At 50.7% G+C, this 24,395-nt stretch overlaps 1 protein-coding gene across 7 annotated transcripts in view; it reads left to right on the top strand.

Annotated features, from left to right (window-relative positions):
- Positions 1-2,379: 2,379 nt before the first annotated feature.
- Positions 2,380-24,395, top strand: part of pld3 (phospholipase D family member 3) — a 37,644-nt gene continuing 15,628 nt past the window's right edge. The window contains exons 1-6 of one of the 7 annotated variants that reach the window (XM_078430861.1): positions 2,380-2,483; positions 14,830-14,897; positions 16,083-16,151; positions 17,402-17,574; positions 19,199-19,382; positions 23,269-23,386. In XM_078430861.1, the coding sequence (XP_078286987.1) occupies positions 14,871-14,897; positions 16,083-16,151; positions 17,402-17,574; positions 19,199-19,382; positions 23,269-23,386 (571 nt within the window). In that variant the 5' untranslated portion in view covers positions 2,380-2,483; positions 14,830-14,870. Of the gene's footprint in view, positions 2,528-9,666; positions 9,796-14,622; positions 14,724-14,829; positions 14,898-16,082; positions 16,152-17,401; positions 17,575-19,198; positions 19,383-23,268; positions 23,387-24,395 lie in introns of those variants that run through there. The other 6 variants (XM_078430859.1, XM_078430862.1, XM_078430863.1 and 3 more) reach the window with 6 other exon arrangements.

Raw genomic sequence — 24,395 nt, 5'->3', positions numbered from 1 at the left:
CATCATCATCATCATCATCATCATCATCATCATCACCATCATCATCATCGCCGTCAACATCATCATCATAATCATCACCATCACCATCATCACCATCATCATCATCACCATCATCATCATCATCATCATCATCATCATCATCATCATCATCATCATCATCATCATCAACATCATCATCATCATCATCATCATCATCATCGGCGGTCACTCGAAGCGAGTATGACTGTCCTCTGGTAAGGACGCCTGTGCGTGACTTTGTTTAACGTGGGGAGACTGGTGCACAGACAGCCACCGCACGGTCCTTGACAGATCTGGGTCAGGATCCAGTGGCGTGGAGTCCAAGACGACCGGGGACCCTTTTCTGCTGCAGCCTTCATCCACCTTCCCAGCCGTTGTGACGCTCCACTAAAGTCAGCCATTATCCTCCACCTGTTCCACCGTTGAGGTCTTGGTTGGATTGCTCTTTGTCAGGGACCTCCCTCCCCCTCGACCTTACCCCCATGGGTGACCCTACCAGGAGCGTGGCTCCAGACGGCATCGCTCTCAGGATCTCAGGACCACACGAGCTTCTCCACCACCAGAAGGTGACAATCCATGGGTGCACTAGATTAACTTTACAAGGGTGGCACGGTGGCGATGTGGGTATGGCACCCTCAATCCATCACCAATGTAAAGGGAAGGCACTTTGACCATTGAGTCCCAGAACCCAAACATCGTCAAACGAGACTCTGATCTTGCCGAAGCAGTAGCTGTGGTGCTGGAAGGCAACGCAAAGGGGAAGTGTGTGGTGGCACGAGAGAATTTGTAAAAGCGAAGCTCAGTCAGAAAGTGCTGGCTTTCACTTCACAATTTGACCCACATTGGTTTCACTTGATACTCTCAGCAGAATCCACTTCTCCTGCCTCTTCCCAAAACTCCCCCCCACCCCTCCCCCACGCAAAACAAGCTAAATAAACACCTCTGCTCTGTCCGTCTCAACCAATCTGATCTCCCGGTGGCTCAGCATTTCAACTCCCCCCCCCACCCCCCATTCCCAATCTGACCTTTCTGTCCTGGGCCTCCTCCATTGTCAGAGTGAGGCCCAGCACTAATTGGAGGAACAGCACCTCATATTTCGCTTGGGCAGTTTATACCACAGCCGAATCAACATTGACTTCTCTAACTTCAGATAGCCCCTGCTTTCCCTCTCTATCCCCTCCTCCTTCCCAGTTCTCCCACCAGTCTTCCTGTCTCCGTCTTTTTTCAGAAAAAAAGTTGATTCACCAAGAAAGAAAATGCAACAGGAAAAATGCGGACGTTTAAAAATAAATAAATCAGGGTCCAAAGTGTCAATGTGGAAAGCTGACACTTTGTGATCTGGGTGTCCTAGTGCATCAGTCACTGAAAGGAAGCATGCAGGTACAGCAGGCAGTGAAGAAAGCCAATGGAATGTTGGCCTTCATAACAAGAGGAGTTGAGTATAGGAGCAAAGAGGTCCTTCTGCAGTTGTACAGGGCCCTAGTGAGACCGCACCTGGAGTACTGTGTGCAGTTTTGGTCTCCAAATTTGAGGAAGGATATTCTTGCTATTGAGGGCGTGCAGCGTAGGTTTACTAGGTTAATTCCCAGAATGGCGGGACTGTCATATGTTGAAAGACTGGAGCGACTAGGCTTGTATACACTGGAATTTAGAAGGATGAGAGGAGATCTTATCGAAACGTATAAGATTATTAAGGGGTTGGACATGTTAGAGGCAGGAAACATGTTCCCAATGTTGGGGGAGTCCAGAACAAGGGGCCACTGTTTAAGAATAAGGGGTAGGCCATTTAGAACTGAGATGAGGAAAAACTTTTTCAGTCAGAGAGTTGTGAATCTGTGGAATTCTCTGCCTCAGAAGGCAGTGGAGGCCAATTCTCTGAATGCATTCAAGAGAGAGCTAGATAGAGCTCTTAAGGATAGCGGAGTCAGGGGGTATGGGGAGAAGGCAGGAACGGGGTACTGATTGAGAATGATCAGCCATGATCACATTGAATGGCGGTGCTGGCTCGAAGGGCCGAATGGCCTCCTCCTGCACCTATTGTGTATTGTCTAAAACAGCATCTGCAGTTCTTTGCTGCACAAACCGAATGGACGAGCGGGTGTGTGACCTGTACATCAGGAGGTGCAGATCCAGAGCCAGCAAGATTATGGGGGACCCCTACCACCCCAGCAATGGACTGTTCCAGCTGCTACGGTCAGGCAAACGCCTCCGCTGTCACGTTGTGAAAACGGAGAGGATGAGACGGAGTTTCTTCCCCTTGGTTTGACTTGAGCTTCTGCTCTTTACATTGGCGGGGCTGTGGGAGGAGCCGGCAATGTTCTGGGATCATGTGCTGCTGATGTAGTCAGCCTTTGTTGGGAGAGCTTTGCCCAGCCACACATGATCACAGTCTCCGGGACACACGGGGACTGGCAGCGATCGCCTCTGGCCCGCAGCACAGAGCAGAGCAGGGCAGGGGAGGCGAGGTGAGGTGAGGCGAGGCGACCCACCCGGGACGGGGCAGCAGCCGGTGAGCCACTCGGTTACTGCGCTGCTCGCTCGGTTACAACAGGGTCTGAGCTGTTTACAGAACAACTGTGGACTGCTCCCCTCCCCCGGCACAATTCCGGGCTTGCCGCTGTTGTTGTGTACTCAAGGTCGTCTTTGTGTCTACACTGCACACAGACACACACACACACACACACAGAGCACACACACACAGACAGACACACACACACACACACACACACACACACACACACACACACACACAGAGCACACACACACACACACACACACACACACACACACAGACAGACACACACACACAGACAGACACACACACACACACACACAGACACATACACACACACACACACACACACACACACACACACACACACACAGAGCACACACACACAGACAGACACACACACACACACACACACACACACACACACAGAGCACACACACACAGACAGACACACACACACAGACAGACACACACACACAGACACACAGACACATACACACACACAGACACACGCGCACACACACACACACACACACACACACACACACACACACAGACACACACACACACACACACACACAGACACACACACACACACACACACACACACACAGACACACAGACACATACACACAGAGACACACACACACACACACACACACACAAACACACACACATGCGCACACACACACACACACACACATGCGCACACACACACACACACACACACATGCGCACACACACACACACACAGAGCACACACACACAGACAGACACACACACACAGACAGACACACACACACACACACAGATACACAGACACACACAAATACACACACACAGACATGCAGACACACACACACACTGATATAGACACACAGACACGCAAACATAGACACGCAGACATAGACACGCAGACATAGACACGCAGAGAGACAGACACACAGACAGACACACGCGTGCAAGCAGACCCACAGACAGACACACAGGCAGACACACGCACACAACAGAAAGACTCCGTGAGCCGGGAGGTTTTACTGATTTGAGAGATAGTGTGTGGAAACTGGCCCTTTGGCCCCGCGAGTTCATCGATCACCCGTTCACACACTAAACCTGTTATCCCACTTTCTCATCCACTCCCTGCACGTTAGGGGCAATTAACCTACAAACCCAGTGTGCCCATGCCGACCATCGATCATCCATTCATGTATTTTAGTTTTAGTTTAGAGATACAGCGCGTTAACAGGCCCTTCGGCCCGCGCCGACAAGTGATCCCTGCACACTAAAACTATCCTACACGCACTAGGGACAATTTACAATTGTACCGAAGCCAATTAACCTACAAACCTGCACGTCTTTGGTGTGTGGGGTGAAACCGGAGCACCCGGAGAAAACCCACGCGGTCACGGGGAGATCGTACAAACTCCGTACAGACAACATTCGTGGTCAGGATCGAACGTGGGTCTCTGGCGCTGTGAGGCAGCAACTCTACCGCTGCACCACTGTGCCAAACTCAACCTATATAAAGTAAACATCCTTGCTGCTCGTGTGGCCCCGTGGGGTGACCTCCCTCCCCGTGTTCGAGGGGTCCCCGGACCCTGCCCCCCAATGTGCAGCAGCGGAAGGAAGGACCCTAGACTGTGGTCCTCCCCCACAGACCCTTGGCGTTGGCTGCACCGAGCTTCAGTGCGTTCCCCACAGCACGTACTCCTGCAGTGTGGAGAGGGCTGGTTAGGGAAGGCAGTGTAACTTCCATCACGCCGATTGCAGTGAATTGTGGACGCAGCCCAGACCATCACGCAAACCAACCTCCCTTCCATTGACTCCATCTACACCTCACGCTGCCTCGGCAAGGCCAGCAGCCCAGACCATCACACAAACCAACCTCCCTTCCACTGACTCCATCTACACCTCACGCTGCCTCGGCAAGGCCAGCAGCACAATCAAGGACCAGTCTCACCCCGGCCACTCCCTCTTCTCCCCTCTCCCATCGAGCAAGAGGTACAGAAGTGTGAAAACGCACACCTCCAGATTCAGGGACAGTTTCTTCCCGGCTGTTATCAGGCAACTGAACCATCCTACCACAACCAGAGAGCAGTCCCGAATTACCATCTACCTCTTTGGTGACCATTGGACTATCCTTGATCGGACTTTGCTGGCTTAACCTTGCACTAAACGCGATTCCCTTATCATGTATCTGTACACTGTGAATGGCTGGATTGTAATCGTTTATTGACTTTCTGTTCACTGGTCGGCATGCAACAAAAGCTTTTCACAAAAGCTTTTAGTGACAATAAACTAAACTGAATCTGCCTGCCCCGGACTCACTCCAGCAGTGAGCCTGTGTGTGGAGTGACACTTTACTGTAGTATAAGAAGATAACTGCAGATGCTGGTACAAATCGAAGGTATTTATTCACAAAATGCTGGAGTAACTCAGCAGGTCAGGCAGCATCTCGGGAGAGAAGGAATGGGTGACGTTTCGGGTCGAGACCCTTCTTCAGACTGAGTGACACTTTACTGAGTGGGTCGGTGAGCAATGCTTTCTACGCTCAGATAATTCAGCGGTTTGGACTGAAGTGTGGCGGAAGTTCATATCACTTTGTGGTTTTGGAGAAGGTGGGGAGAGGTTTCTGCAACGTGCAGGCAGCACACACACTTAATTCATGCCAACTTCCTCCCTATCATTTTAATGCAACGTGGTTTTAGATTAGCAGAGACTATGAACCTTTGTGTCTCAGGTAGACACAAAATGGTGGAGTAACTCAGCGGGTCAGGCAGCATCTCGGGAGAGAAGGAATGGGTGACGTTTCGGGCCTTCAGACTCTGGACTCTGGAATCTGAAGAAGGGTCTCAACCCGAAACGTCACCCATTTCAGAGATGCTGCCTGTCCCGCTGAGTTACTCCAGCATTTTGTGTCTACCTTCGATTTAAACCAGCATCTGCAGTTTTTTTTTCCTAACCTTTGGGTCTTCCTAGCCGCCTAAATCATCTGATCATTGTGAAGACCCCCCCCCCCCCCACCCCACTCCCCCCTGTTGTTGTTCGTCCTTCGGGTTCGAAGATGACCATGACTTCACTTTCAGTTGGAGGATTGGTGACTGTGGGTCCGGAAGTGACTGGTGAGGCCAATCCAGGCCCGGAAGGCACGCCCACACGTAGGGCACAAGTGGATGGGTGCTGCAGTGGAAGTGGAGGTAGCCCGGGCCTTGCGCGCGGTGCGTTTCCTCTGGGCCTCTGCAGTGCGTCTGTTCTTTGCAGCGCGGGCTCCTGTGGTGAGCTTGGTAGATCTAATGCTGAGGCTCTATAAGGAGCTGGTCAGGCCGCATTTGGAGTATTGTGAGCAATTTTGGGCCCCACATCTGAGGAAGGATGTGCTGGCTCTGGAGAGGGTCCAGGGGAGGTTTACAAGAACGATCCCAGGAATGAGTGGGTTAACATATGATGAACGTTTGTCGGCACTGGGCCTGTACTCACTGGAGTTTAGAAGAATGAGGGGGGACCTCATTGAAACATACAGAATAGTGAAAGGCTTGGATAGAGTGGATGTGGAGAGAATGTTTCCACTAGTGGGAGAGTCTATGACCAGAGGTCACAGCCTCAGAATTAAAAGATGTTCTTTTAGGAAGGAGATGAGGAGAAATGTATTTAGTCAGAGGATGGTGAATCTGTGGAATTCTTTGCCACAGAAGGCTGTGGAGGCCAAGTCAGTGGATATATTTAAGGCAGAGATGGATAGATTCTTGATTAGTATAGGTGTCAGGGGTTATGGGGAGAAGGCAGGAGAATGGGGTTAGGAAAGAGAGAGATAGATCAGCTATGATTGAATGGTGGAATCGACTTGATGGGCCAAATGGCCTAATTCTACTCCTATCACTTGACCTTATGACTTAAGACCTTATGACATAGAAGGGCATGGACACCTCTGGGGGTTTGGAAAGGAAAGGCAGGTCCTTGTGGTGTTGGTGCACCCCAACCTTGAGCCCAGCTATTGGTTACAGTGCGGAAACAGGCCCTTCGGCCCACCGGGTCCGCGCCGACCAGCGATCCCCGCACACTAACACTATCCTACACCCACTAGGGACAATGTTTACATTTACCAAGCCAATTAACCTACAAACCTGTACGTCTTTGGAGTGTGGGAGGAGACCGGAAATCTTGGGGAAAACCCACGCAGGTCACGGGGAGAACGTACAAACTCCGTACAGACAGCACCCATAGTCAGGATGGAACCCGGGTCTCTGGCGCTGCATTCGCTGTAAGGCAGCAACTCTACCGCTGCGCCACCGTGACCGCCCCAAAGTGCACGAGGTGGGCCAGAGTGTTTAATTTAGAGATGCAACACGGAAACAGGCCCATCAGCCGACCAGCGATCCCCACTCATTAACATAGAAACATAGAAAATAGGTGCAGGAGGAGGCCATTTGGCCCTTCGAGCCAGCACCACCATTCGTTGTGATCATGGCTGATCATCCACAATCAGTAACCCGTGCCTGCCTTCTCCCCATATCCCTTGATTCCGCTGGCCCCTAGAGCTCTATCTAACTCTCTATTAACACTAACCTACACACACTAGGGACAAGTTTACATTTATACCAGGCCAATTAGCCGACAAACCTGTACGTCTTTGGAGTGTGGGAGGAAACCAAAGATCTCGGAGAAAACCCACGCAGGTCACGGGGAGAACGTACAAAGTCTGTACAGACAGCACCCGTAGTCAGGATCGAACCTGGGTCTCTGGCGCTGTGAGGCAGCAATTACCGCTGCACCGCCATGGCTGTTGTTCAGGTAGAATTAGGGTTGTGCAGGTTTGTTCAAGAAGCTGATGGTTAAAGGCTGGTTATCCGTTCCTGAACCTGGTGGTGTTGGACTTCAGGCTTCTGTACCTCCTGCCCGACGGTCGCAGCGAGAGAAGGGAAGATCGGCACGGTGGCGCAGCGGTAGAGTTGCTGCCTTGCAGCACCAGAGACCCAGGTTCGATCCTGACCTCGGGTGCTGCCTGTACATTCTCCCGGTGACTGCGTGGGTTTTCTCCAGGTGCTCCGGTTTCATTCTACATCCCAGGTTTGTAGGTCAATTGGTTTCTGTAAAATAGTCCTTAGTGTGTAGGATAGAACTAATGTACGGGTGATCGCGGATTCAGTGATCCGAAGAGCCTGTCTGCACACTGCATCTCTAAACTAAACTAAACCAAACCACAGTGGTTGAAGAAGTTGCCATCTTCTTGAAGGCAATTTCTCAAGGGCTGTTCGGGATGGGCACTTCAATGCTGGCTCAGCCAGTGAACCCTGCATCCCTTGCATGAATAAGGAGAAGGTCAGGCAGCATCTGTGGAGAGGGGAACATTTCAGGCCAGGTTTCCAGCATCTGCAGAATGACACAGAGTGCTGGATTAACTCAATAGACAATAGGTGCAGGAGGAGGCCATTCGGCCCTTCGAGCCAGCACCGCCATTCAATGTGATCATGGCTGATCATTCTCAATCAGTACCCCGTTCCTGCCTTCTCCCCATACCCCCTGACTCCGCTATCTTTAAGAGCTCTATCTCGCTCTCTCTTGAAAGCATTCAGAGAATTGGCCTCCACTGCCTTCTGAGGCAGAGAATTCCACAGATTCACAACTCTCTGACTGAAAAAGATTTTCCTCATCTCAGTTCTAAATGGCCTACCCCTAATTCTTAAACTGTGGCCCCTGGGTCTGGACTCCCCCAACATTGGAAACATGTTTCCTGCCTCTAATGTGTCCAATCCCTTAATAATCTTATATGTTTCAATAAGATCCCCGCTCATCCTTCTAAATTCTAGCGTATACTAGCCTAGTCGCTCCAGTCTTTCAACATACGACATAGAACATAGAACTCAGCGGGTCAGGCAACATCTCTGGAGAATGTGGATAGGTGACGTTTTGCAGAGTGCTGGAGTAACTCAGCGGATCAGGCAGCATCTCTGGAGAACATGGATAGGTGATATTTCACAGAGTGCTGGAGTAAGTCAGTGGGTCAGGCAGCATCTCTGGAGAACGTGGATAGATGACGTTTCACAGAGTGCTGGAGTAACTCAGCGGGTCAGGCAACATCTCTGGGGAACATGGATAGGTGATATTTCACAGAGTGCTGGAGTAACTTAGCGGGTCAGGCAGCATCTCTGGAGAACGTGGATAGATGACGTTTCGGGTAGTGACGTTTATGCCACCTCCTTGAGGCTGCATCTCTTGTGGATGTTTTCAAAGGTGGGGAGGGGTGTCCTTGTGATATACCGGGCTAAGTCCAGAGATGCTGAAGGAACAGCAATATATTTGGCAAAGATAAAAATACAAAGTGCTGGAGTAACTCTGGGAGTCAGGCAGCATCTCTGGAGAAAATCAATAGGTGACGTTTTGGGTCAGAGCCCTTCTTCAGACCCGATATGTTGTGACGTTTGGCGTTAGGCGGGAGAGATAGATCAGCCATGATTGAATAGCCGATTAGACTTGATGGGCCAAATGGCCTAATTCTGAATCCTAACTCTTATGATCTAAAGACCCAAAGCGTCACTAACTCCTTTTTTCCAGGGATGCTGTCTGACCCTCTGAGTTGCTCCAGCACTTTGTGCCTATCTTCGGTATAAACCAGCACCTGCAGTTCCTTCCTCTGTAATATATTTCCTCGTCAGGATGTGTGTGACTGTCCAAGTTGACCCGAAACGTCACCTATCCACGCTCACCATTGATGCTGCCTGTCCTCCTGAGTTACTCCAGCACTTTGTGTCCTTTTGTATATTAACCAGCGTCTGCAGTTCCTTGTTTTCTGCATGACAGCATCTGCAGTTTTTTGACTTTTGATTAGTCCCCGTGTATTTGGAGAAGTTGGTTGGGTGGAGTCCTGGTCCCAAAAAGAAGTCCAGTCAGTTTATGAATCATCGTGTATTTATAGCTTCCGCCCATCTCTGCTCGTAAAAAACCCTGCAGTGTTCCTCTGATTATTATCTTGCCTGAGCTGAGTTGCTGCACTGTTGATAAGTGAACCTTTAACAGCTAAGGGCCTAAGTTGAGGAACTTGCTTTCCCTAACTTCTACCTAATGTTCGTTTGAAAGATCCCCAGTTTAAAGTAGGGCGGTCACGGTGGCGCAGCGGTAGAGTTGCTGCCTTACAGCGAATGCAGCGCCAGAGACTCGGGTTCGACCCTGACTACGGGCACTGCCTGTACGGAGTTTGTACGTTCTCCCCGAGACCTGCGTGGGTTTTCTCCGAGACCTTCAGTTTCCTCCCGCACTCCAAAGACGTACAGGTATGTAGGTTAATTGGCTTCATAAATGTAAATATTGTCCCTAGTGTGTGCAGGATAGTGTTAATGTGCGGGGATCGCTGGTCGGCGCGGACCTGGTGGGCCGAAAGGGCCTGTTTCCGCGCTGTATCTCTAAACTAAACTAAACAAAATCGTAAAAGGCGCTGCATAAATGCTTGTTGTTGTTGGCATCCATGTGCTGAGTAATATCTGAACAGCAATATATTTAAACAGTTCCTCTCTGCACATTTCGTCTGCTCATTGCGAAATCTCGTCAAGGGAAGTTCTCGTCCTCTCTCCGATGACAGTTATGCAAACCCTCTCTTGCTGCTCCCCTTTCTGTGATTATCTCTCCTTTTCACACCTTCCTCTTCCATATCTCTTATGTCTGTCTCCCTCCCCCCTGACTCTCAGTCTGAAGAACGGTCTCGACCTGAAACATCACCCATTCCTTCTCTCCAGATATGCTGCCTGTCCCGCTGAGTTACTCATAAGGTCACAAGGAAAAGGAGTAGAATTAGGCCATTCGGCCCATCAAGTCTACTCCGCCATTCAATTATGGCCGATCTATCTCTCTCTCCTAACCCCATTCTCCTGCCTTCTCCCTGTAACCTCTGACACCTGCACTAATCAAGAATCTATCCATCTCTGCCTTAAAAATATCCACTGACTTGGCCTCCACAGCCTTCAGTGGCAAATAATTCCACAGATTCACCACCCTCTGACTAAAGGAATTTCTCCTCATCTCCTTCCAAAAAGAATGTCCTTTAATTCTGAGGCTGTGCCCTCTAGCTCTGGGACTCTCCCACTAGTGGAAACATCCTCTCCACATCCACCCTATCCAAGTCTTTCACTATTCTGTACCTTTCAATGAGGTCCCCGCCCATTCGTCTAAACTCCAGCGAGTACAGGCCCAGTGCCGATATCGCTCATCATTGGTTAACCTACTCATTCCTGGGATCAGCATTTTGTGTCGACCTTCAGTGTAAAATCAGCATCCGCTGTTCCTTCCCACACTTTCACACATGACAAGTTTCTTAAAGGAAGTCGGCAGTGAATTAGCTGCTGCAATTGGACCCAATGGTCTCTTGGGTTTCCAAGAGCACGACCCCGCTCAGCTGATTGATCGAGAGTCATGAGACATCGCTCTTAGGCGGCACGGTGGCGCTGCGGTAGAGTTGCTGCCTTACAGCGAATGCAGCGCCGGAGACCCGGGTTCGATCCTGACTACGGGCACCGTCTGTACGGAGTTTGTACGTTCTCCCCGTGACCTGCGTGAGTTTTCTCCGAGATCTTCGGTTTCCTCCCAGACTTCAAAGACGTACAGGTATGTAGGTTAATTGGCTTGGTAAACGTTTAAAAAAAATGTCCCTAGTGGGTATAGGATAGTGTTAGTGTGCGGGGATATCTGGTCGGTGCGGACCCGGTGGGTTGAAAGGGCCCGTTTCCACACTGCATCGCTAAACTAAATTAAACTACACAGCACAACGACATTAGATTTAGATTTAGAGATACAGCGCAGAAACAGGCCCTTCGGCCCACCGGGTCCGCGCCTCCCAGCGATCCCCGCACATTAACACTATCCTACACCCACTAGGGACAATTTTTACATTTTGCCCAGCCAATTAACCTACAAACCTGTACGTCTTTGGAGTGTGGGAGGAAACCAATGATCTCGGAGAAAACCCACGCAGGTCACGGGGAGAACGTACAAACTCCGTACAGTACAGCACCCGTAGTCAGGATCGAACCTGCGCTGCATTCGCTGTTAGGCAGCAACTCTACCGCTGCGCCACCGTGCCGCCCTAGTTGCTCGTAGTGTCACGGGTGTCATTAACTCTACTTTGTAACTTTGTCAGCGCCCTTTACGTGGCGACTATTTGCACACCTTGGGTACGCAAGCAAAGAATTTCACTGTGAATTGTCACATGTGACAATAAAGTATTCATTCATTCATTCATTCATTCAACTCTCAGCGTTGTGTGAATGAAAAGATGGGAGGTGCCTGAACTGAACAATGCACAGTGCCATTACTGGAGGTAGCTTAATTTCAAATGACTGCTCCTAATGATTGCACAGTGGCAAAAGGGAGGCACGGTGGCGCAGCGGTAGAGTTGCTGCCTCACAGGGCCAGGAAACCCCGGTACGATCCTGACCGCAGGTGCTGTCTTTACGGAGTTTGCACGTTCTCCCTGTGAGCGTGCAGGCTTTCCAATTTCCTTCGAAGATGGGCACAAAGTTTTGGAATCATTCAGCGGGTCGGGCAACATCGCTGGCGAAAAGGAATAGGTGATGTTTCGGGTTGAGACCCTTCCACAGACGTCCAGGTTGAGCGGTTTCCTCCCGCCTCCAAAAGAGACGTGCGAGTTTGTAGGTTAATTGGCTTCTGTAAATTGTAAGTTGTCCCGAGTCCGTAGGCTAGTGCGAGTGTACAGGGTGATTGGTGGTTGGTACATACTCGGTGGGCCGAAGGGCCTGTTTCCATGCTGTATCTCTCAAGTCTAAAGACTGCTTTAATTGGTTGTGATAGGCGTCGTTAACCAAAGAGCAGAAATCTAACAAAAGTTCTCTTGAGAGTCACAATGAACAAAGCTCACGTGATACTTAAAAAAAAGGAAACCAGGCAAATTAAATACCATGTTTGGAAATAATGTGACTTCCTTTATCTATGAGGAACATCATCCCATGTAGAGGCCCTTCAGCTGAGGAAGTCATAGAGTCACGCACCAAACAGGCCCTTTGGCCCATCAGGTCCATGCTGACCATTAAGTAAGCATCAGGATAATTTCTTGATGTGCAGGTCACGTGGAACCTGTCGGCTGAAGACCAGGTTTAATTTTATTTCCTCCTGAGAGGTTATAGAATTCCTTAAAGTTACAGGGTTTTGAGGCTTGACAAACAGGGAGGTCGGGGATTGGCACGGTGGCTCAGCGGGTAGAGCTGCTGCCTCACAGCGCCGAAGACCTGGGTCTGGTCCCAACCTCGGGTGCTGTCCGTGTGGAGTTTGCACATTCTCCCTGTGACCATGTGGACCATCTGGGCGATCCGGTTTCATCCCACATCCCAAAGACATGCAGTTCTGTAGGTTAATTGACTCTCTGTAAATCGCCCCGGGTGTGCAGGGAGTGGATGAGAAAGTGGGATAACATGGAACTAGTGTGAATGGGTGATCGATGGTCAGCATGGACTTGGTGGGCTGAAGGGCCTGTTTCCATGCTGTATCTCTAAACTAAAAGTGCATGATGCCCAGGGAGCAGGGAGGTTCTGCTGCAGTTGTACAGGGCCTTGGTGAGACCGCACCTGGAGTACTGTGTGCAGTTTTGGTCTCCTAACCTGAGGAAAGACGTTCTTGCCTTAGAGGGAGTACAGAGAAGGTTCACCAGATTGATCCCTGGGATGGCGGGACTTACATATGAGGAAAGACTGGATAGACTGGACTTGTACTCGCTGGAATTTAGAAGACTGAGGGGGGATCTTATAGAAACATATAAAATTCTTAAGGGGTTGGAGAGGCTAGATGCGGGAAGATTGTTCCCGATGTTGGGGGAGTCCAGAACCAGGGGTCACAGCTTAAGGATAAGGGGGAAGTCTTTTAGGACCGAGATGAGAAAACATTTCTTCACACAGAGAGTGGTGAGTCTGTGGAATTCTCTGCCACAGAAGGTAGTTGAGGCCAGTTCATTGGCTATATTTAAGAGGGAGTTAGATGTGGCCCTTTTTGCTAAAGGGATCAGGGGGTATGGAGAGAAGGCAGGTACAGGCTACTGAGCTGAATGATCAGCCATGATCATATTGAATGGCGGTGCAGGCTCGAAGGGCCGAATGGCCTACTCCTGCACCTATTTTCTATGTTTCTATGTTTCTACAATGGCTTGTATAGATGGTTACCTAATGGTCAGCATGGGCCTGGTGGGCCGAAGGGCCTGTGTGGTGCTTGACTCTATGACCTCCTCAGCTGAAGGGCCTCTAAAAAGAGATGATGTGCCTCATTGATAAAGGAAGGCACCTTAATTCCAAAAATATCATTTATTTTTAATATCATTGTGACTCGAGAATTTTTGTCAGATTCCTATTCTTTGGTTAACGACGTGAATCACAACCGACTAAAGATTTTAGAGATACACCGACCAGTTAACCCTGTACTCTTAACACTATCCTACACACATGGGGCAATCTACCAGTTTACCAAAGCCAATTAACCTACAAACCTGTATGTCTTTGAGGGAGTAAACCGGAGCACCCGGAGAAAACCCACGAACGTACAAACTTCAGCACCCGTGGTCAGGATCGAACCTGTGTCTCTGGCGCTGTAGGGCAGTAACTCTACCGCTGCGCCACCGTGCCGGTTTAAGTCCTACACTCTGAAAGAGAAGATTGTCTGAAGAATGGTCACGACCCGAAACGTCAGCTATTCCTTTTCTCCAGAGATGCTGCCTGACTGGCTGAGTTACTCCAGCACTTCGTGTCTGTCTTATGGATAGGTGACGTTTCGGATCAGGAACCTTCTTCGAACACAGTCCCTGAACACAACACTCCAAATATTCTTCCAGTTGCTTGTTTCTTTGCAGGTGAATGTCAGAGGTAGCAGAGTAATGAGGCCCAACCCTCAGGTCAAGTTACCACAAACAAAAGCGTATTCCACCCGTGCACACGGTTACTCATCAACAGGAAAAGTTCGACACATCATGCAAAGAAAGGCGGTCATTGTGTGGTGTTGGGGCAGGGCCAGGGACTGAGGAACCAGAGTTGTGGTGAGCCTGATGTTCTCGTGGCGTGGGTGCACTTCGACATCAGTCGGAAGAAGGATCTAGACCTGAAACCTCACCCCTTCTTTCTCTCCATAAATGCTGCCTGTCCCGCTGAGTTACTCCAGCATTCTGCGTTTATCTTCGGTTTAAACTAGCATCTGCAGTTCCTTCCCACAGGTTGAGGTGAGTCTAACGTGCTGGAGCAGGTTTAACAGGGATGTTTAACAAAAGGCACAGAGAAACAGCAACCCTTCCCCACGCTAACACGTCATTTTGTCCCACCCTGCAGGAGCCTGAGAGACCCCCAGCCCCGGCCAGGGGGGCAACAACATGAGGCTACAACTGATCCACCAGAAGGTAACGAGAGAGGGGCACTGGGGGTGACTAAAGACAGTCCCTCGGGGTGACTAGAGACTGTCCCTCGGGGTGATTAGAGACTGTTCCTCGGGGTGACTAGAGACTGTCCCTCGGGGTGACTAGAGACTGTCCCTCGGGGTGATTAGAGACTGTCCCTCGGGGTGATTAGAGACTGTCCCTCGGGGTGATTAGAGACTGTCCCTCGGGGTGACTAGAGACTGTCCCTCGGGGTGATTAGAGACTGTCCCTCGGGGTGACTAGAGACTGTCCCTCGGGGTGACTAGAGACTGTCCCTCGGTGTGACTAGAGACTGTCCCTCGGGGTGACTAGAGACTGTCCCAGGGGGTGACTAGAGACAGTCCCAGGGGGTGACTAAAGACTGTCCCTCGGGGTGATTAGACACTGTCCCTCAGGGGTAACTAGAGACTGTCCCAGGGGGTGACTAGAGACTATCCCAGGGGGTGACTAGAGACTATCCCAGGGGGTGACTAGAGACTGTCCCTCGGGGTGACTAGAGACTGTCCCAGGGGGTGACTAGAGACCGTCCCTGGGGTTCTTGACACAGAATGTGTGACAGAGAGATGATGAGAGAAAGAGAGTGTGAGAGGGGAGAGTGTGTGTGAGAGCGTGTGCAAGTGTGTGAGGGTGCACGTACGTGTGAAGAATGTAGATGTGGGTGTGAGAGAGAGAGAGCATGTGTGGGTGTGTACACGCGCGGGTGTGCCTGTGAGAGAATGCAAGCATGTGAGGGAGAGAGTCTGTGTTAAGGGAGCGTGTGCGAGAGAGAGTGTGTGTGTGAGCAAGTGTGTGAGAGTGCAAGCGTGTGTGTGTGACAGCATGTGTGCGCGAGAGTGTGAGAGAGAGAGTATGTGTGTGCGTGTGAGCGTGTGTGTGTGAGCGTGTGTGTGTATGAACTGTCATCGCCAGATGGTAATGGGGCAGTTCCACACCCAGGCCATGCACAATACTCAGCGTCTCGACCCGAAACATCTCCCATTCCTTCTCTCCCGAGATGCTGCCTGACCCGCTGAGTTACTCTAGTATTTTGTGTCTACCTTTGATTTAAACCAGCATCTGCAGTTCATTCCTACGCATTGAGAGTGAGCAGAGTGGGGTGTTGGGTACAGGGGCCCAGCATCAGTGACTGGTCAGCCTCTCACCACTGTGTCCCCTTGCCTCCCGCAGGTGAAGGCATCATCTCCGTCCCTGGATGGCAGTGTCTTCTGCACCCCGCTGACCGCTGGACTGCACAAGGTACGATCCCACCCCCACCCCCCACCCAACACCTCCCTGGGGCTTGGGAAGGTCCATCATCCTTCGCCCTGTCCAGCAAACATCACAAACGTGGGTTGTGTCTTCACCAACACTAATAATACTGAGACTCAATGCTGATTCAATGCTGCTTTTATTGTCACATGTGCAAAGTGTAACGCACATTGAAATTGTTTTAGTTTAAGGTCATAAGTAATAGGAGTAGAATTAGACCATTCGGCCCATCAAGTCTACTCCGCCATTCAATCATGGCTGATCTATCTCTCCCTCCTAACCCCATTCTCCCCATAACCTCTGACACCTGTACCTGACACCTTTAGGTTTTAGTTTAGAGATACAGCGCGGAAACAGACACGGGTTCGATCCCGACTGCGGGTGCTGTCTTTGCGGAGTTTGCACGTTCTCCCCATGACCTGTGTGGGTTTTCTCAGGGATCTTTGGCTTCCTTCCACACTCCATAGACGGACAGGTTTGTAGGCTACCAAGGTTTAATTGGAAACTGAGGGGTAACTTTTTCACACAGAGGGTTGGTGGGTGTATGGAACAAGCTGCCAGAGGAGGTAGTTGAGGCTGGGATTATCACATCGTTTAAGAAACAATTGGATAGGTACATGGATAGGACAGGTTTGGAGGGTTAGGAGGGACCTGGCAAAGGGTCAAGACAATGTTGGCAAGTGATTGATTGAAAGATACAGCATGGAAACAGGCCCTTCGGCCCACCGACCAAAGGAAATTTGTATTTGAAAATAACTTCTTGTTTCACGGAGAGACCGCCGGGTGGTTGGAGCAATTCCCTTACTCGGTTACAGTGGACAATCGGCAATAACGGACGCCAGTCCCGTCCCCCCTATGGTCTGTATAACAAGGGTTTACTGTAGATAGACACAAAATGCTGGAGTAACTCAACGGGACAGGCAGCGTCTCTGGAGAGAAGGAATGGGTGACGTTTCAGCTCGAGTCTCGACCTGAAACGTCACCCTTTCCTTCTCTCCAGAGATGCTGCTGGTCCTGCTGAGTTACTCCAGCATTTTTGTGCCTAATTTTTTAACCAGCATCTGCAGTTCCTTCCCACACAAAGATCTTGCTTTCACATCTGTTGCGGATAGTGATGCTTTCTTCTGGAAGGGGGTTAGGACGGAGAAACGAGGAACTTCAGATGCTGCTTTACAGCGGGACATTGGCGGATGTTCCAACACCCACTAATTCTCCTCCTCCTCCTCCTCTTCCTCCAGATCTACCGGGAGGCGGTGTTGGTGCTGGGAGTCATCCTCGTCCTTGTCCTCCTGATGCTGACACAACTCCTGCTCTTCCCGCTCAACCAGCAACCCAACAAGACTGCTCGGACCAAGAGCCGGGCAGCCCAAGCTGTGGAGCCGCTGAGGAGGACCTGCACCGACCCCTGCAGGTAGCCAATGGAATAGCCGTCTGTGACGCCCCCTGCAGGTAGCCAATGGAACAGCCGTCTGTAACGCCTCCTGCAGGTAGCCAATGGAATAGCCGCCTGTAACGCCCCCTGCAGGTAGCCAATGGAATAGCCGCCTGTAACGCCCCCTGCAGGTAGCCAGTGGAATGGCAGTCCACAACGCCCCCTGCAGGTAGCCAATGGAACAGCCGTCTGTGACGCCCCCTGCAGGTAGCCAGTGGAATAGCTGTCTGTAACGCCCCCTGCAGGTCGCCAGTGGAATAACCGTCTGTGACGCCCCCTTATAGGTTAGCAGTGGAATAGCAGTCCATCACGCCTCCTGCAGGTAGCCAATGGAACAGCCGTCTGTAACGCCTCCTGTCGGTTGCAAATGGAATAGCCACCTGTAATGCCCCCTGTAGGGTGCTAGTGGAATAGCCATCTGTAACGCCCCCTGCAGGTAGCCAATGGAATAGCAGTCTGTAGCGCCCCCTATAGGTAGCCAATGGAATAGCAGTCCATAACGCCTCCTGCAGGTAGCCAGTGGAATAGCAGTCCATAACGCCCCCTGAAGGTAGCCAGTGGAACAGCCGTCTGTAACGCCCCCTGCAGGTAGCCAGTGGAATAGCAGTCTGTAACGCCCCCTGCAGGTAGCCAATGGAACAACCACCTGTAACGCCCCCTATAGGTAGCCAGTGGAATGTCAGTCTGTAACGCCCCCTATAGGTAGCCTGCAGATAATAGCAGTCTGTAACGCCCCCTATAGGTAAGCAATGGAATAGCAGTCCATAACGCCCCCGGAGGTAGCCAGTAGAATAGCCGTCTGTAACGCCCCCTGCAGGTAGCCAGTGGAATGGCAGCCCATAACGCCCCCTGTAGGTAGCCACTGGAATAGCAGTCTGTAATGCCCCCTATAGGTAGCCAGTGGAATGACAGTCTGTAACGCCCCCTATAGGTAGCCAGTGGAATGGCAATCTGTAACACCCCCTGCAGGTAGCCAGTGGAATAGCAGAATGTACTGCCCCCTGCAGGTAGCCAGTGGAATGGCAGATTATAACGCCAACTGTCGGTGATCAATGGAATAGGCTACAGCACCTCCTGCTGGTACCCAATTGAATTTCAGGCTGAGTGCCCCCATTCAGGTTCCCTGGGGCATTGATTGACTGCAGCGCATTGTGACGACTGTCCAGCCTGCCAGTACCTGCAGGAGATACACCCATTTGCAGCAGGGTTTGGCTGCACATCATGTGTGTCACTAACATTGCCTGGTCGTCCGGACTCAGTGCGGTCGATGCGCCTGATGGCAGAGACTTGAGGATCATTATTAAAGGAAGAGACTAGTCAAGTTCTGCCGCCCCCCCCCCCCCCCCCCCCCCACAGGCACTGTCCACTCATTCCCGGGATCAGTGGGATCGGCTGGATGAGATGTGTAAGAAGTCTACTCTGCTGTTCAATCATGGCTAATCTATCTCTCAACCCCATTCTCCTGCCTTCTCCCCGTAACCCCTGACACCCGTGCTGTCTGTCACAAAAACATCCACTGACTTGGCCTCCACAGCCTTGTGTGGCAATGAATGGCACAGATTCACCACCCGGTTGGTGCTAAGACTTGTTCTTCTCTCCCCAGTGTCGTCCTCGTTGAAAGTATTCCGGAGGGGATGCAGTTTGGGCCCAATTTCACCGGTAACCCCTCCATCTACGAGGGCTGGATGAAGCTGTTGGGTGAGGCGAGGAGCAGTGTGGACGTTGCCTCCTTCTACTGGACCTTGGCCAACAGCGACACCAAGACCACGGTGCCCACGGCCGCTCAGGTAGGCAGCAAGATGACCCCCTTCACCCTGGCCCCAGCTCACCGCCAACCTCGGGTGGAATCGCAGAGTCAGCATGCTCACTAGAAAGACTGCAACAGCTCAAGATAGTGGCTCAACAGAGAGTTAGATCTAGCTCTTCGGGCTAACAGAATCAAGGGATACGGGGAGAAAGCAGGAGCGGGGTACTGATTGTGGATGATCAGCCATGATCATATTGGCAGCACGGTGGCTCAGCGGTAGAGTTGCTGCCTTACAGCGACTGCAGCGCCGGAGACTCAGGTTCGATCCTGACGACGGGCGCCGTCTGTACGGAGTTTGTACGTTCTCCCCGTGACCTGTGTGGGTTTTCTCCGAGATCTTCGGTTTCCTCCCACACTCCAAAAACGTACAGGTTTGTAGGTTAATTGGCTGGGTAAATGTATAAATTGTCCCTAGTGGGTGTAGGATAGTGTTAGTGTACGGGGATCACTGGGCGGCGCGGACCCGGTGGGCCGAAGGGCCTGTTTCTGCGCTGTATCTCTAAATCTAAATCTAAAAATGAACGGCGGTGCTGACTCAAAGGGCCGAATGGCCTACTCCTGCACCTATTGTCTATGTTTCTAACAACATCCCAAGGTCAACAACAGATAGGTTATGGATGCTGGTGACGTCCACATCTTTCGGTTTAGTTTAGTTTAGTTTGGAGATACAGTGCAGAAACAGGCCCTTCGGCCCACCGAGTCCGCATCGACCAGCGATCCCCGCACATTAATACTATTCTACACCAGGGACAATTACATTTTTTTTAATATGCCAAACCAATTAACCTACAAACCTGCATGTCTTTGGAGCGTGGGAGGAAACCGAAGTTCTCGGAGAAAACCCACGCAGGTCACGGGGAGAAAATACAAACTCCACAAAATGCTGGAGTAACTCAGCGGGTCAGACAGCAATTCGGGAGAGAAGGAATGGGTGACTTTTCATGTCGAGAACCTTCTTCAGACTGATAGCCAGGATCGAACCTAGGTTCCTGGTTCTGCAAGCGCTGTAAGTCAAGTCAAGTCAAGTCAATTTTATTTGTATAGCACATTTAAAAACAACCCACGTTGACCAAAGTGCTGTACATCAGTTCAGGTACTAAGAAACGAACATACAGTGGCACACAAACATAACAGCACATACATAAACAGTTCACAGCGCCCCCTCAGAGGGCCTCAAACGCTAGGGAGTAGAAATAGGTTTTGAGCCTGGACTTAAAGGAGTCGATGGAGGGGGCAGTTCTGATGGGGAGAGGGATGCTGTTCCACAGGCTCGGAGCTGCAACCGCAAAAGCGCGGTCACACCTGAGCTTAAGCCTAGACCGCGGGATAGTGAGTAGCCCCAAGTCGGCCGACCTGAGGCAACAACTCTACCGCTGCACCATAGTGCCACCAGCCCACGAGCTAACATCTTCACAAAGTCACAGGTGAAGCTAAGACGTCTTTGAAACACGCACCAGCAGATTCAAGTACAGCTTCCTCCCTGCTGTGGTCAGACACTTGAATGGATCTTGTGTACGCTGAGGGATAGAAGGTGCTGCAGTAACTCAGCGAGTCAGGCAGCATCTCTGAAGAACACGAGACGTTTGGGTTTGGACCCTTTTTTAACATGGATAGGTGATGTTTCAGGTGGGGACCTGAACGGTCCATGTTGAAGAAGTGTCCCAACCCAAAACGTCGCCAATCCATGTTAAAAAAAGGTCCCGACCCAAATCGTCACTTATCAACGATGAAGAAGAGTCCCGAACCGAAATGTCACCCCTCTCCATGTTCTCCAGAGACGCTGCTACTCCAACACTTAATGTCATTTTGAGTGTTAACCAGCATCTGTAGTTCTGTTCTTGCACTGTCTCTCTTAATACTAAGGAAGTTTCCCGATCTTCCAATCTACCTAGTTGCGGCCCTTGCACTTTTTAAAAATCTGCACTTTCTCTGTGATTGTAACACTCTATTCTGCACTTTGTTTCCTTTCCCTTTTGCACTTCCTGTTGCACTCATTCACGATTTGATTGTGCTCATGGATCGCACACAGGGCAAAGTTATTGGCTGTGTATCGATACATATGAAAACAATACATTAATACCCAAACTGGAAAGCAGGAATAAGGACTGCAGTTGCCTGTAAATTTCAATGACCACCTGTGGAGGAACTCTCAGGCTGAGTTCTTAAGAGACAATGCAGGGATGTTACATGGACCCATTTTTTTCCCCTCAGCTTTTTTTGTTTTGGAAGACAGCTTTTTTTCCCGCTTGTTCCAAAATAACTTTACTGCAATTACCAAAGTAACTTAACAGTGGTTAAGTGGTTCTGGAGGGATATGGGCCAAATGCAGGCAGGTGGGACTAGTGTAGATGGGGCATGTTGGTCGGCTTGGGAAAGTTGTGCCGAAGGGCCTGTTTCCACGCTGTACGACCCAATCGCTCTAGTTCCCAATTGAAGTCACCATTCAAAACAATTTGACCCACTTAATGCAAGTCACATTCCCTAATTACAGGTGCTCCTCGACTTATAGACAATAGACAATAGGCAAAGGGTGCAGGAGGAAACCATTCGGCCCTTCGAGCCAGCACCGCCATTCAATGTGATCATGGCTGATCATTCTCAATCAGTACACCGTTCCTGCCTTCTCCCCATACCCCCTGACTCCGCTATCCTTAAGAGCTCTATCTAGCTCTCTCTTGAATGCATTCAGAGAATTGGCCTCCACTGCCTTCTGAGGCAGTGAATTTCACAGATTCACAACTCTCTGACTGAAAAAGTTTTTCCTCAGCTCAGTTCTAAGTGGCCTACCCCTTATTCTTAAACTGTGGCCCCTTGTTCTGGACTCTCCCAACATTGGGAACATGTTTCCTGCCTCTAACGTGTCCAACCCCTTAATAATCTTATACGTTTCGATAAGATCTCCTCTCATCTTTCTAAATTCCAGTGTATACAAGCCTAGTCGCTCCAGTCTTTCAACATATGACAGTCCCGCCATTCCGGGAATTAACCTAGTAAACCTACGCTGCACGCCCTCAATAGCAAGAATGGGGCTACGTTCCAATAAACCCATCGTAAATCGAAAATATCGTGTCGAAAATGCATTTAATACACCGGATCCCGTGGCTGACTGGGAGCTGCGACTCGCTGCCGTTTAGTTTAGTTTAGAGATACAGCGTGGAAACAGGCCCTTTCGGCCCACCGGGTCCGCGCCGACCAGCGATCCCCGCACACTAACACTATCCTACACCCACCAGGGACAATTTACACATACACCAAGCCAATGAACCTACACACCTGTACATCTTTGGAGTGTGGGAGGAAACCGAAGATCTCGGAGAAAAATCACGCAGGTCACGGGGAGAACGTACAAACTCCGTACAGACAGCACCCGTAGTCGTGATCGAACCCGGGTCTCTGGCGCTGCATTCGCTGTAAGGCAGCAACTCCACCGCTGCGCCACCATTGTAAAGTCCAAGCATCATAGGTCGAGGAGCTCCAATTTGCTTTATGGAATCAAACAGGGTGGCACGGTGGCACAGCGGTAGAGTTACTGACTTATAGCCTCAGAGACCCGGGTTCGATCCTGACTATTGGTGCTGTCTGTACGGAGTTTGCACGTTCTCCCTGTGACCATGTGGATTTTCTCCAGCTGGTTCGGTTTCCTCCCACACTCCAAAGACGTGCAGGTTTGTAGGTTAATTGGTTGTAGAATAGAAGAAGTTGATCGTTGGTCGGCGTGGACTCAGTGGGCTGAAGGGCCTGTTTCCACACTGTATCTCTCGAAACTAAACTAAACATTATAGCGGGCTTTGCATTTTGCAGCTGTGTTCCCTTGGCCATCTCGCCACCAGCTCGGCCTGGCTTTGATGATCATCTTGTCTTCTCAGGGCGAAGCCGTCTTGAAGGAAATGCAGAGGGTTTCCGGGATGCTGGCGGTGAGAGTCGCTGTCAGTAAACCGTCCAAACACCAGACCCTGGCCGACCTGGACCTACTGCAGCAGAGCGGTGAGGAGATCACGAGGAGTGAGGGGGAGAGGGGGAGTCCCGTGGGTCAGGGGAGGGAGGGGAACGCTTTTGTGGGGAGTGAGAGGGGAGGCAGGATGCGGGAAGAAGGACCCTGGAAAGTGAAGTGCCGGAGTAACTCAGCGGGTTAGGCGGCATTTCTGAAGAACATGGACTCCAGAGATGGGATGTGGGGAGAGATGGGTTGTAGCGGAAAACAGGCAAGGAGAGAAATTCTCTGCCTCGTGGAATTCTCGTGGAATTCTCTGCCTTAGAAGGCAGTGGAGGCCAATTCTCTGAATGCATTCAAGAGAGAGCAAGGATAGCGGAGTCAGGGGGTATGGGGAGAGGGCAGGAACGGGGTACTGATTGAGAATGATCAGCCATGATCACATTGAATGGCGGTGCTGGCTCGAAGGGCCGAATGGCCTCCTCCTGCACCTATTGTCTGTTGTCTATTGAGAGGGTCTGGAGGGTGTGGATGGAATGTGCAGGGGAGGGAGAAAGATGGCGGGCAGAAGGCAAATGGGGGACTCTGAGATGGGGGGAATGGGAGATGAGAAGGCGGAGGAGAAAGGAACAGGGTGATGGGAAGTGGTGGGGGAAATGGAATGGTGCAGGGGCAGACGAAGAGAAGGGGCTACACTGGGGCTTTAATTGAAATTGTAGACGGCCAGAAAGATCAGCAGGGCCATGATGGGCTGAAGGGCCTATTTCAATAGTCAATAGTCAATAGTCGTTTATTTGTTACATACACATAAATGTGTAGTGAAATGAAACATTACCCGCAGTTAAACAATAAGACCAATAAGAATAATCAATAAAAATGCAATAACACATACAATCATAAACTAACACCAAACAAAAAGAAACATCCATCACAGTGAGTCTCCTCCAGTCACCTCCTCACTGTGATGGAAGGCCACAATGTCTTTTCTCTTCCCCTGCCGACTTCTCCCGCGGTCAGGCTGTTGAAGTTGCCACGTCGGGGCGGTCGGGGCTCCCGACATTG

The sequence above is a fragment of the Rhinoraja longicauda genome, chromosome 41 (genome assembly GCF_053455715.1).
Source record: "Rhinoraja longicauda isolate Sanriku21f chromosome 41, sRhiLon1.1, whole genome shotgun sequence".
Classification (NCBI taxonomy): domain Eukaryota; kingdom Metazoa; phylum Chordata; class Chondrichthyes; order Rajiformes; family Arhynchobatidae; genus Rhinoraja; species Rhinoraja longicauda.
The sequence above is the reverse complement of the archived record's forward strand: the minus strand, read 5'-3'. Positions and strand labels throughout refer to the sequence as shown.